At 47.3% G+C, this 12,001-nt stretch overlaps 1 protein-coding gene across 1 annotated transcript; it reads right to left on the bottom strand.

Annotated features, from left to right (window-relative positions):
* Positions 1-5,952: 5,952 nt before the first annotated feature.
* On the bottom strand, positions 5,953-11,662 carry LOC103270767 (ribosomal RNA processing protein 1 homolog B-like). The gene is made up of 4 exons (XM_008068293.2): positions 10,760-11,662; positions 8,971-9,123; positions 7,098-7,161; positions 5,953-6,276 (listed from the first exon to the last, which is right to left on the bottom strand). The coding sequence occupies exons 1-4, from the start codon at positions 11,660-11,662 to the stop codon at positions 6,083-6,085; spliced, it is 1,314 nt and encodes a 437-aa protein (XP_008066484.2). The 3' UTR covers positions 5,953-6,082.
* Positions 11,663-12,001: the final 339 nt, after the last annotated feature.

Consider the following 12,001-nt stretch of genomic DNA (forward strand, 5'->3'; position numbering starts at 1 on the left):
GGAGGCGTTGGAAGTCCAGGACCTTGCATGCTGGGTCTTTGTGGCGAAGTAGACGGGCCACAACCTCTGCTGGGTCAACTCCCCAGACAATCAGAGGCCATCCAGTGGGCTGTAAGGTTAAGGTTAGACATGCTCTTCAAGAATGCAGTGTGCTAAGAAAAAACGAGGGGGAGAGATGTTCTAGAAGAGAAATTTTACAGACAAGTACCACATGCATTCCTTGGTTATTTCCTGGTTAGAAAAAAATGCGCTTTGGGAACAACTGGGGGGAATGTGAACGTGAACTTGTGTGACAGGATGTTGGGGATCTAATTTGGTTTAGTGAGACTACGGTGATGTGGGCATTATAGAGAGGAGTGTCACTCACTGGTAATGCAGGCTAGAGCGTTCGGGAGTAAAATGTCACGTCTCCATAACTTACTTTGAGAGGATTCGCCAGGTGCTTCACGCCTGTAATCCCCAACACTTTGGGAGGTAGAGGCAAGAAGACTGCCTGAATTCAGGGGTTTGAGACCCGGCCTGGCAACTTGGAGAGACCTCATCTCTACAATAAATAAAAAAAATTTGCAGGGCACGGTGGCACACACCTATAGTTCCAGCTGGAAAGCTGAGATGGAAGGATTGCCTGAGTCTAGCAGGTTGAGGCTATGGTAACTGTGATTATGCCACTGCACTCCAGCTGGGCCGACAGAGTGAGACTGACTCAAAAGACAATAAACAACAACAAACACTGCAAATGTTAACATTGGTTTATTCTAGATAATGGATTGTACAGGTCTGTTGGACTCTATTCCTCTCTTGTGTTCAGAAAATTAAAGGCTGTAAGGAAAGCTGGGGCCAAGGGGCCTGGGGCAGTTTCTCCAGCTTGAACTTCCCAGTCTTTGGATTTGTGATTTCTCAACTGGTTTTAATCTGAGGGGTGCCCTCTGCTACAGGCATGGTGCGAAACGCTGCAGATCTTTGAACGGACACTTCTCCAATGTGTGTGTCTGGGCCCCCTGGGGATGTTGGTGACATGCAAGTGGTAGTTCAGCGGGCTTAAGTGGTCATCCAGTATTTTGAGCCAACTTTGAGTGACCTCCTATTGCTGGCCTGGGATCACACCATGAAGGGCAAGGTGGCAGCCCCGTGGGAGCCAGTGCTGGGTGGGGGTGGGAGTAGGAGGTCTGTGGTCCAGTAGATCTGGGATGGGATCCCTGTTTAGGCACCTGCGGGCTGAGACCTGGGTAAGGTGCCTGACTTCTCTAAGCCTGTTTCACTGCGAACAAGAACTAATCACAGAACACACCATCCAGAAGCTATGAGGATTACACGCAGTGACATCTGGAGAATACAGAGCCTGGTAGAGAAAGGAAGCTCCCCTAGGAGCAGCCCATACACCCCTGAGAACGCCCAGAGATGCTGGAGAGAGACGGTTTTTGTTCTGAATCTGACCCCTTGCCCAGGGCACCATTTACCCAAGAGTAATGTCTCCCTTCATTGCTTTTATACGTACAGTGGGAGGGGGCTGCTAAGTGATGGGTGGGCAGGAGACAGGCTGGTAAAGGGCTGCTGCAGGTGCCAGGGGAATGTACCTTATGAAACAAAAGATGCACCTCATCTGCCAGCTTGCACTCTCTCCTTGGGAAACTCACACTCTCGCCTAGGTGTAGACTCACACAGTGCCTGATTTCACTTTGTGAAGCACCTGGAAAAGGTACAGGCTTGGAAACAAAGTAATTGGTGGCTGCCATGTGCCAGGAATGGGTGAGTGAGGACCAACTGCTCAGTGGGACAGGGTTTCCTTTTGGGATGGGCAACAAAGATGTTTTGGAGATGGAGGTGGTAGTTGCACAACATTGCGAATTTACCAAATACCACTGAATTGGACACTTTGAAATGGTTTTGTTATGTAAATTTCACCTCAATTTTTAAAAGGTTCTTTCAGCGTTTCTGAGTATCTTATGCCCCTACCTTCAGTCCCATTTTTTTTTCCTGACGAGAAGTCAACTGTTAATCTTACTAGGGTTCCCTTAAGTGTGATGAGTAATTTTTCTCTGGATACTTTTAAGATTTTCTTGTCTTTCGAAATTATGACTATGTTTGACTAAGGCTCTTTGAGCTTATCCTCCTTGAAATGTGCTGAATTTCCTGGGTGTGTAGGCGGTTTCTGATCATATTTGGTAAGTTTCCAGCCACTATTATTTTGAATCTTTTTTCTTCTCCTTTCCCTCTCCTCTCTCCTGGTGCTTATATTTTGTGTACATTGGTGCTTGCTGGTATCCTGCATTTCTGAATCTTTGTTCTTTTTCTTAATTTTTCCCGTCTTTTAGATCACATGATTCCTATCAGTCTTTGAGTTTGCTGATTCTTTTGCTACCTAAAATCTACAATAGTGGAAATAAAAATGCACTAGAGGAATGGGACTCAACTATAGTGACATTTTCATTTCACTGCGTTTTCAACACCAGAATTTCTATTTGGTTTTTAAAAGAAAAAACTCTATCTCTATTGGTATTATTATTTTATATAGTGATGGGGTCTTGCTATGTTGCTCAGTCTGGTCTTAAACTCCCGGCCTCTAATGATCCTTCCACCTCGACCTCCCTAAGTAATGGGATTATAGGTGTGAGCCAGTGTTGGGCCCTTTTTGGCATTATTTGATGACACGTTGTCATCATGCCTTCATTAAGTGGGGTTTCTTTTAGTTCTCTGAACATATTTATAATGGCTGCTTTGAAGTCTTTTGTCTGCTCAGATCAACACCTGGGCACCTCAAAGTCAGTTTCTACTGCCTCCCTTTCAGCTTGCGCATGTGACACTTTCCTGTTTCTTTCAATGTCTTAACTTTTTTGGGGCAGAAACTGGACATTTTAGATAATATATTATGGCAACTGGCTACCCCTGGGGCTTGCTTTTGTTTAGTGGCCGTCTATGGACTTATCTAGGATTCAAATAGTTGAGTTTTTTGGGGGGAATACGTGCCTATAAATGTAAAGACTGCACAGTGCCTGCACTCTGCTTGCCCACTGCCAGCAGCCAGGACAGTCTCTGGTGGCAGGGACGGGCACTGGTCCATGTGCACGCTCCACACCCTGGCTTCAGGCATCTTATGGGATAGAGGTGAGGCCTCCATGCAGGACATTAGCACCTTCCTGTTCATTTATTTTTTTTATAAAGATGAGGTCTCATTTTGTTGCCCAGGCTGGTCTGAAATGCCTGGCGTCAAGTGATATACTCATCTTGGCCTCCCAAAGTGCTGGGATCACCTGCCTAGCCCCAAAGAGGTGCACCTTTATGCATACTGAAATACCAAATACAACCTGAGGGCAAACACATGTATATTTTTTTAATTGGACTTGGCTTTGATGAGTACTGAACAAACCCTGCAGACACTAGTACAATTTTATCGTAAACAAAGCCCTTGCCAACAGAGTTAGGCAATATCAGAGAAAATACAGAAAAATTAAAAGACAGACTCAATTTCATATTCTTTTCAACACTAACAAATGTTTCTAGATTTTTCTTAGACTTGTCTTTGTGCTTTCAGTTTAGTAAAAGTTAGAAAGGATAATGAACTTGTAAAGTCTGATATCTAATTGTACAAAATTGACCAGACCTATGAAGGTGGGGAGATCAACATTTTACAAAATAGTATTATTTCAGATTACCAACATTATTTCCTTTTCAGAACTTCCAAGTCCCTAGGCAATTTTACCTAGGAAAATAATACACATCATATAGAAAACTGGTATTTTAGACACATTTTCTTTATGTGACATGTTCTTGTGTGCATACGTAATGAGAATTTAAAAAAAAAATCTTTTCTTCCAGTCGCCAAAACCTTGGCATTAAAAATAAGCCACTGTAAACCTATTTGACTTACCCTCAAAAAGGACTAAGTCAGGATGGACTTAGAGGAGGACAAATAGAATCTGAGACACACACTGTTCCTCCTGGGCAGGATATCTCAGGAGGTCTTGGACAGAAGGTGTGTTTACAGGACACTCACTGGTGCCTCAGCAGAGTCAGACGGTGCAGAAGTGCTGTGAGGAAACATCCCTGCAGCAGTCTGTAGAACAGCTGTGCCATTTTGCCTAGAATGCTTTGCTGAGACATCTCAACACTGCTGGAGTGTATGGCCCACTTGGCGATACAACTTATCTTTAAAGCTGAAAGAAAAATTACTAGAAAAATATTCTGAGTAAGGATAATGAAACTTTTTAAAAATGAAAAGTTAAAAATATTTGCTCACTTTAATCCTTCTGCTATATCAGTTTTGGTTTTCAATGTGATTTTAAGGATTATATCACACACAGCCCACTAAAACCATGCAACCATAAGGTTATGCTGCACATTAGACTTCTCATTACAGTGACTATTGAACAGCACAATGTTAATCATTTCTTTTCATGGCTAATTATGACAAATTTGATTACAGAGTAGGCAAAAACAAAGTTAACACTCCTTCTCATAGAGTCTTCATTGATTAGGTTAACAGCACCCCACCACCAAGTCAGTTCTGATATTTGCAGATGAAGCTCGACCCTTGGTTACACAGATGAATGAAGTCAAAGTCACATCTGTGCAGCTCTACAGTCCCAGCGAGCCTCTGGGGTCGGCCAAAGCCACAGGCAGCACCACCCAAGCCACCTGGGATGAGGAAGAACAGTGAAGAGGACTAGCCTAGGTTTTGGTGATAAACCAGAGCTCCCACATGGGGGTGCAAGGGGGGATGGGAGGACTTTTACTTGTAGGCCCGAGATCTCCTGAGCAGAAAGCAGGCCACCTGGGAGAGCATGAGCATATCAGACAAATGACACACCAGGTGAATTCTTTCCACTTAGAATTCATAACTGCCTAAGTCATAGACACAGAGCCTGGCCTCAGTGCTGTCCTTAGGGGGCCACTTGGCTGAGTTTGCATCTCCTCCATTTTTCAGGCTCAAAGTACAGATGTTTTCTTAATCAAGTGGGCACGACTCTAAAATAAGTCCCATTTCTGTTTTTCCAACTGATGTCTGAGAGCCTTCCACCCCAATTTTTGGAACTAACTAAAATGAGAACTGTATAAGGACCTGTAAGTACAAGCTCCCATACTTTAGACAGCAGGTAGCTGTGAACAAATGCAGGTGCACAATTCTCCAGCTGCCAGGTCCCCGCCAGCAGAGCCAGGCTCTGGCCATGGTGAGCACACCTCTGGGGAAACAGGCTACCCCAACGTGGGAGTGCCACTGTGGGGACCAAGTCACTTAGTGCCTTGGCTCAAACACTGATTGATGTCAAGAGAGTGAAGTGTAGGACTTGGGAGAATGCGTGTGCTTGTGGCAAAGACACTGCAGACCTCAGTAGAGGCCCTTGGTGTGAGGCCAAGTCCTAGTGAGAGCAAAGGGGGTTGCTGGCCCCCGAGAAGACACTTTGGGCTTGCTGTAGAGGTAGGAAAACAGGGAAGGAATCAGGGAAGGGTGGAGGAGAAGAAAAGCCTTAGAGCAGTCTCCTCTCTCCCCACACCCCACCCCTCCACTCCCCTAGCTGATTACATGTAGAAAAGCTAGGGTATTGCTGATTCTGTTAAAGAATCATCCCTATTGGTAAACTGCCAAACACTCACAGAACACGGGAACGCAGCCCTACATGCTCATAAAAGAAAACAGATTAGACTAGAAAGAACCAGAAAACCAGCCCAGCATGGCAAACACAGTGAGAGTACCAAAGTTCTGCATTAACTGATGGCAGATTAGGAAGCAGAATTCATACCTTCATCGTGCTAACAGCATCAATCTAGTCAAAGTTATAAAGCAACGTGCTCTCCTCAGCTTCACACAAGGCCTGCTCCTACACTCATGGAATCACCAAAACTACCCCAAAATATGAATCCCAGACACTCAAACACAAACAACTTTGGAAGCAAAAATTTCAGCAGGATGCCTGTAGGCTCCAACAGAAGCAGTGAGGAAGCAGCAGTGTTACAGCTCACATTCAGAATCTCGATACATGACTTTGGAATTTATAAAATAATAAAAAAGGCCCTACATTCTCAAAGTTATAATTTATAGAATATTTTGTACAAAAGCAGTCTTTAAAAATGGACTCGGCTATAATCCTCAGAAGAAATCCATGGCCGTCGGCCTTCTCTTGGGAGTGATGGTCAGCGGCTTCTTGATGGCCAGGGGTGTGCTGGCAGGTGAGCTGGTGGGGGTCTTCAGCACTCCGTGGAGGGGCCTCTGCTCTGGGTTGAATGCCACTCGGGAGGGGCCCGTGGGACTGACCAAGATACTCTTGTCTGTCTTCTTGAATTCTGTCCCAAATGAAAGCAAGGCCCCATATTAACTGGGGATGGTCTCTGTCCCTTTGACCAGCTAGACAGTATCTTACCTCACTGCCATCCCCGCCCACTTGCTCAGGGCAGGGAAATGTCCTCAGAAGAGCCCTCAGGGGCAAGCCCCGAGAGCTTTCTGAGGACAAGAAGGTAGCGAGGTCACTTTATGGCATTAACTTACCCTTCCAGGGAGATGCCCTGGGGTATGGGCACACTGAGGGGAGGATGGACTCAGGGTGCAGGGTGTTTTGGACAACTGGGAACCCACGTCTTTCCCTTGGGGAGTGTGGGGTCCTGCCATCTCTCCATTTCTAAAGATGAGATTGCACTTGCTCCTCAGGTCTCCCAGAGTCTCTCTTCCCTAAACATACACTCGATTTCTTGTGGTCCCTAACAAGAGTCAGGTTTTAAGCTCATCACAATACTTTAAAGCAAGATAAATGGATACACCAGTATGAGAACTAGTAAGATAAGATGCCCCTCCTCTGTCTTCCTGAGAAGTAGGAAGCTCTGAATTTGGAAGGTGCTTGGGAAACAGCCTTCTAGTCATTCTCTTAAGGTCCTAGGCAACCTGTTCCTCACCTGCTATGGCTCCACTCACAGCTCTGTGAGGATGAGGGACACACAGTGGGCACTTCCTTCTGACTCAAACTGGCAGAGAGGCAGGCCCTTAGCCTCCTGGTCCAGGACCTCCTCACTGCCAAGTGGAAGACCCCCTGCCTCAATGGGACTGCAAGCTGTCACAGGGAGCCTAGTTTGTGCTCCAGACCAAAGTCTGTTAAAAAAAATTGCTTACCCACCTGCAGTCATGTTTCTGTTCAACCCAAAGGTGACTTTCTTGGAGCTGGACGGTGTCTTACTTAGCTGCAGAAGAAAAACAAAAGTAGTAAAAGGATTAACACATTTTTAGTTGAGGTGCTTAATCTCTCTGTCAGAGTTTTTTTTGAGTACTTGACCAGGAGGGAACACCACACATAGTTGCTTGCTGACCAGCACACATGTGCAGAGGACAAAGGGATGGTGGTCCCAAAACTTAAATGCTCCATGGCTGGATGTGGTGGCTCATGCTTGTAATCCCAGAACTTTGGGAGGCCGATACAGAAGGACTGCTTGAGGCCAGGAATTCAAGACCACCCTGAACAACACAGTGAGAACCCTTCTACAAAAATAAAAAAGTCCCACTGCTGGGTCTTTGTCAGGCCTGTGTTACCGCGCTTCCTTCAGCTCTGAGGCGTTTGTGCAGGTACCCTCAGAACACTCTGCAGTTACCTGCCTCATCGCTGGTCACAGGGCTCTGTGTTCTGGTGATAAAAGCAAAACAAAATGAGGATGTTTGAAGCCTCCTAAATAAGAGGAAAAGAAATTAACAATAGAAAAACTAGGCGGGCATGCTGATTCATGCCTGTAATCCCAGCATTTTGGGAGGCTGAGGCAGAAGGATTGCTTGAGTCCAGGGGTTGGAGATCAGCCTAGGCAACACAGTAAGACCTTGTCTCTACAGAAAAATAAGCTAGGCATGGTGGCATGTGCCTGTAATCCCAGTTGCTTGGGAGGCTGACACAGGAGGATCACCTGAGCTCAGGAGTTCAAGGCTGCAGTGAGCCATGATTGCCCACTGTACTCCAGTTTGGGTGACAAAGTAAGACTTGCCTCAAAAAAAAAAGAAAAAGAACTATAAAGACACACATTAATAACTCCCATTCCTTTTGTCCCAGAGTTTTGAAGCTTTAACTTGAAGATCACATGAAGTTGATTAGATTATACATATAGTGAAATGTAACTTTAATGAGCAATGAATAGAGATTTTCCAACTTTTTTTTTTTTTTTTGAGTTGGAGTCACTCTGTCGCCCAGACTGGAGTGCAGTGGCCGCTCCCAGCCACCGCAATCTCGACCTGCTGGGCTCCGGCGATCCTTCCACCTCAGCCTTCCTAGTAGCCGGAATTACAGGCACGTGCTACCACGCCCGGCTAATTTTTTGATTTATTGTAGAGATGAAGTCTCGCCTGCCCAGGCGGGTCTTGAACCCACGGGCTCAGGCAATCCACTCACCTCAGCCTCCCAAAGGCCACGGGATTACAGGCTGAGCCACCGAGCCCAGCTGATTTTCCAACTTTTTAATGCATAAAGGGCTCTAAATTATCTGGATATCCCAACAGGTCACCAAATTAACCACATTCTTCCCTATTTGAAAGGTTCCTAGGAGTTGATCCACCTTGCATTACGAAGCACTTCTTCAAATCCCTTCTTAGAATCCATGTTTCCATATGGGTCGCCTCTACCTTTAACAACATGAACATATCATGAAGGGAGCCCGGCTTCTACAGACCGAGCTGTGACCCTGCAAGGCAGAAGGCGTGGCATCAATTGTACCTCAAAGTCTCCCTGACCAGTTCCTTTGGGTGGGTCCCTCACTCTGATCCCTCTGGGCTGTCTTAGATCACCCAGCAACCACCACTGCTACCAGGGCTGGAAATGTATCTGGAGGCGGCCTGGGCTCCTCTGACAGCAACCTGCCTGCTGTGAACAGGTTGAGACCCTGCCTGCTAGGTGCACCTGGGTTCAGGAGGGCCACTGTGGGGCCCCAGGTCTGGCACCCAGATCCATATCAGCTCAAGCCTGTTGTGGTGGGAATGAGCTGCATAGCTCTGAGACACGTGACAATGGTGCGTACCTGGACGGCAGGACCTGGAGAGTAGGTGGAAGGGTTACTCTTCGCTTTCCTGAAGAACAGGGGCTTTGGCGAGAAGAGGGTGTCAAACTTCACGAAGTCATTCTCTGTCCTCAGCTGTTGCTTCTTCAAAGGGCCAAAAGTCCCGCTGCTTCCCTATGTGAGCAAGGGATGAGAAGTGGGGGAGGGAGGGTCACACAACGGTGGCTGTGTGTCACACTCCTGCACACAGGAAGCCCCCAGCAGGCAGCCCATGGCCTGCTGTTTCCCGTTCTAGGTCTGCAAAGAGCCCTCTACTAAGCAATGCACAGGATTCACACACAAAACCCCCCTTCCCTATCATGGCACTTAGCAACAGGGTGACAGACATATCTTCTCAGGGATAAGAATCCATTTTTATGATCTTTATCTTCAGACTTAGGTCCCGTGGTGAGTATTTTTGCTTTTCAAAGCCCAGCTGTTAAATACGAATCCATTTTCTCATTTGTGGTTAAAGTGTCGCTGTTGGCTGATGGCCTGGTGTGGAGTGCAGGTGACACACAGATGGGCTCTGTAGGCCCACAGATGCATCCAGGACACTCATCGGGTGTGGGGCAACTGACAACTCCCTAAAGACCTGGCTCTAGTTTATGGGTCTCAGGCATCAGGGAAACCCACTGGGCTGCTGTCGTGTGGGTGGTGTTGGTCTGGTTTGCTGCCACCAGGGAAGGGTAGGCCCAGAAGTCTTCTCCTGTGGCCAGCCCCTCACCCCTGGCAGGACAGATATCAGCCACATCATCCCTGTTGGGAGGAAAAGTCTAGCCTGACACTGGGGCCTGAGGAAACAGGAAGAAAGGCAACATATCTGACTCTTTGTGAGGGAAGCACAGTGTGAACAGTGGGAGGTGCAGGCTATAGACAGGGAGTAGCACCGCTGGAGGGAAAGGTCAAGACTGGAAATGGACCTCCAGTGTAGCAGCCTGTTTCCCCTAGCTAAGGCCACGAACTCACTCACTAACCACTTGGAAATACTGTGGGCCTCAAGCCAGCACTTAACCAAACCCACACAAGTCCCTTTAATCAAAGGCCTCCATGTCAAAACCACTGCAAAGTGGTATGTCACAGATGCTGACTGAGGGTCAGCAAACTTCCTATAAAGGGCCAGAGTAAGTGTTTTGGCTTTTGCTGGCCATAAGGTCTTTGTCACCACTACTCAACTCTGCCCTGTAGAAAGGAAGTAGCTACAGCCAGCGCACACAAGAAAGGGCATGGCTCTGCTCCCACAAAACTGCTGGCCCTGGCAGGAAGCACACTGCCCAGAGATGCTTGAGGACCAATCGAGAGCCTGGCTCCTTGTGTCCATCTGGTCTAGGGGATCCAAGCAGAAGAAAGCCTTTTCAGAAGAAGATAAGGAAGACAAAAGAATTCTGGCTTCCTCTTTTGCAAAAGGGGCTGAGTTGATGAAAATGAGACCGGCACTTAGAGAGACACAGGCCTGCCAGTTGACACCTGGGGCAGCAGTACCTGCCACGGGGATGGTTTTCCCAGCTTGAAGTTAACCCTCCCCTAACCTCTGAGCGCCAGGCCTAGGGCAGTGATGGTGACAGAAGAGGGGAAATTGAATCTGATCACCAAATCAGCCATCTGTTATTTACTTGCTAGTGAAGGTGGCCATAAACATGACCCTTCCTAACTACTACGCAGTCCAGAGGTCACATCATCCCCACTTCTACCCCTGCAGGAGGCAGTGGAGGTCCTGGGCATTTCTGTCCAAAGGCCTCAACATGTTTACCTCTGGGCCTTCCTGCCTTACCAGAGCCTGGGTTTGCCTGACTTCAGATTCCAGCACTCCGTTGTGTTCTACCAAAGTTGACATCTCTCTCATTTTCTTCCTCTTTTTCAAGATTGCCGTTTTCTGATTGGACAGGTCACAGAGATCAAGGCTGCTGGGCTCTGCCTTTTTTTTCTGTAGCCTTCTGCACTGGAACAGGGTGACCTGGCTGCTCCCTCCCTCCATGGGTCTTGCTAGAGAGGCTTCCTTTTGCACCAGAGGCCAGGCCAGCGTGGACAGGCCGTTGCCACTGATTGAAGCAACTCTGAGCTTCCGCTTCTTTTTCAGGACCTGGGCTCCACCTGTCAGGGAACCTCTGATAACAGGTCCCTGAGGCTGCCCATTGCTTGGGCTACTCTGAGACATGTCCTCTGGAGGCAACGCTGCTAATTCCGGGATCTCCCCGCGGGTCCTCAGGCTCTTCTTCCGCGGTCGTTTCCTTTTATTGTGTATGGGGACCACAGGGGGGTGCTCAGAACCACTCTCCTCCCCAGTGCTGGATGTAGCCTCTGAGCCCACCTCGGCCACATTCGCCTTCTGGGCTTTCCTCTGCATGGCCTCTGGCTCCTTGCCCTTATTCTGTTCTGGGGATGGGGCTCCAACCCCTGGGCCTGAATTTTCAGGCTGGGGGTGGGTCTTCTTCTTCTTTTTTCTTTTTCTCTTTTGAATACTGCTTTCAGTATACTCTTCCTCGATAGGCAGGACTTGATTTCCTGTAAAGATACATAAACTGATAAACAAGCACCCACGCCAAGGTGAGACCAAGTTTTGCTGGTGACTCTGAGACAGTCTGACAGACAGAATGTTCTGACATTTCACCACCAGGAGAGATCTGTCCTCCTTGGGGTACTTGGCGTATCCACTAGTGGTGTCATCTGGCCCCATTCCCTCCACTCCTGACTGGAAGCCTTCCTCCTGTCCATTTCAATATAAACAGAATCAAATAGCCAGATTTCTATTAATTTTAAGATCAAATGGTAAAAACCACAGATCCAGAGCAGCCACCAAACAAACGTTTCACAGCATTCTGTTTTTACCCTCTTGCCCCTCAGAGATGCCCTTGAGAGTACGTGCTTTCATTTGAGTGAGGCTAGAATGATGGTTCCAAAAAAATAAAACATTTGGGAAAAAACATCTTTACTTTCCAGCCATTAAAGCTTTTTGCTCTAACAATCATTTATTTATTAATCTCACTCTGTCACCCAGGCTGGAGTGCAGTGTGTA

This window comes from Carlito syrichta, unplaced genomic scaffold (assembly GCF_000164805.1).
Source record: "Carlito syrichta isolate Samal-C Ts95f unplaced genomic scaffold, Tarsius_syrichta-2.0.1 Scaffold309931, whole genome shotgun sequence".
NCBI classification, from domain to species: domain Eukaryota; kingdom Metazoa; phylum Chordata; class Mammalia; order Primates; family Tarsiidae; genus Carlito; species Carlito syrichta.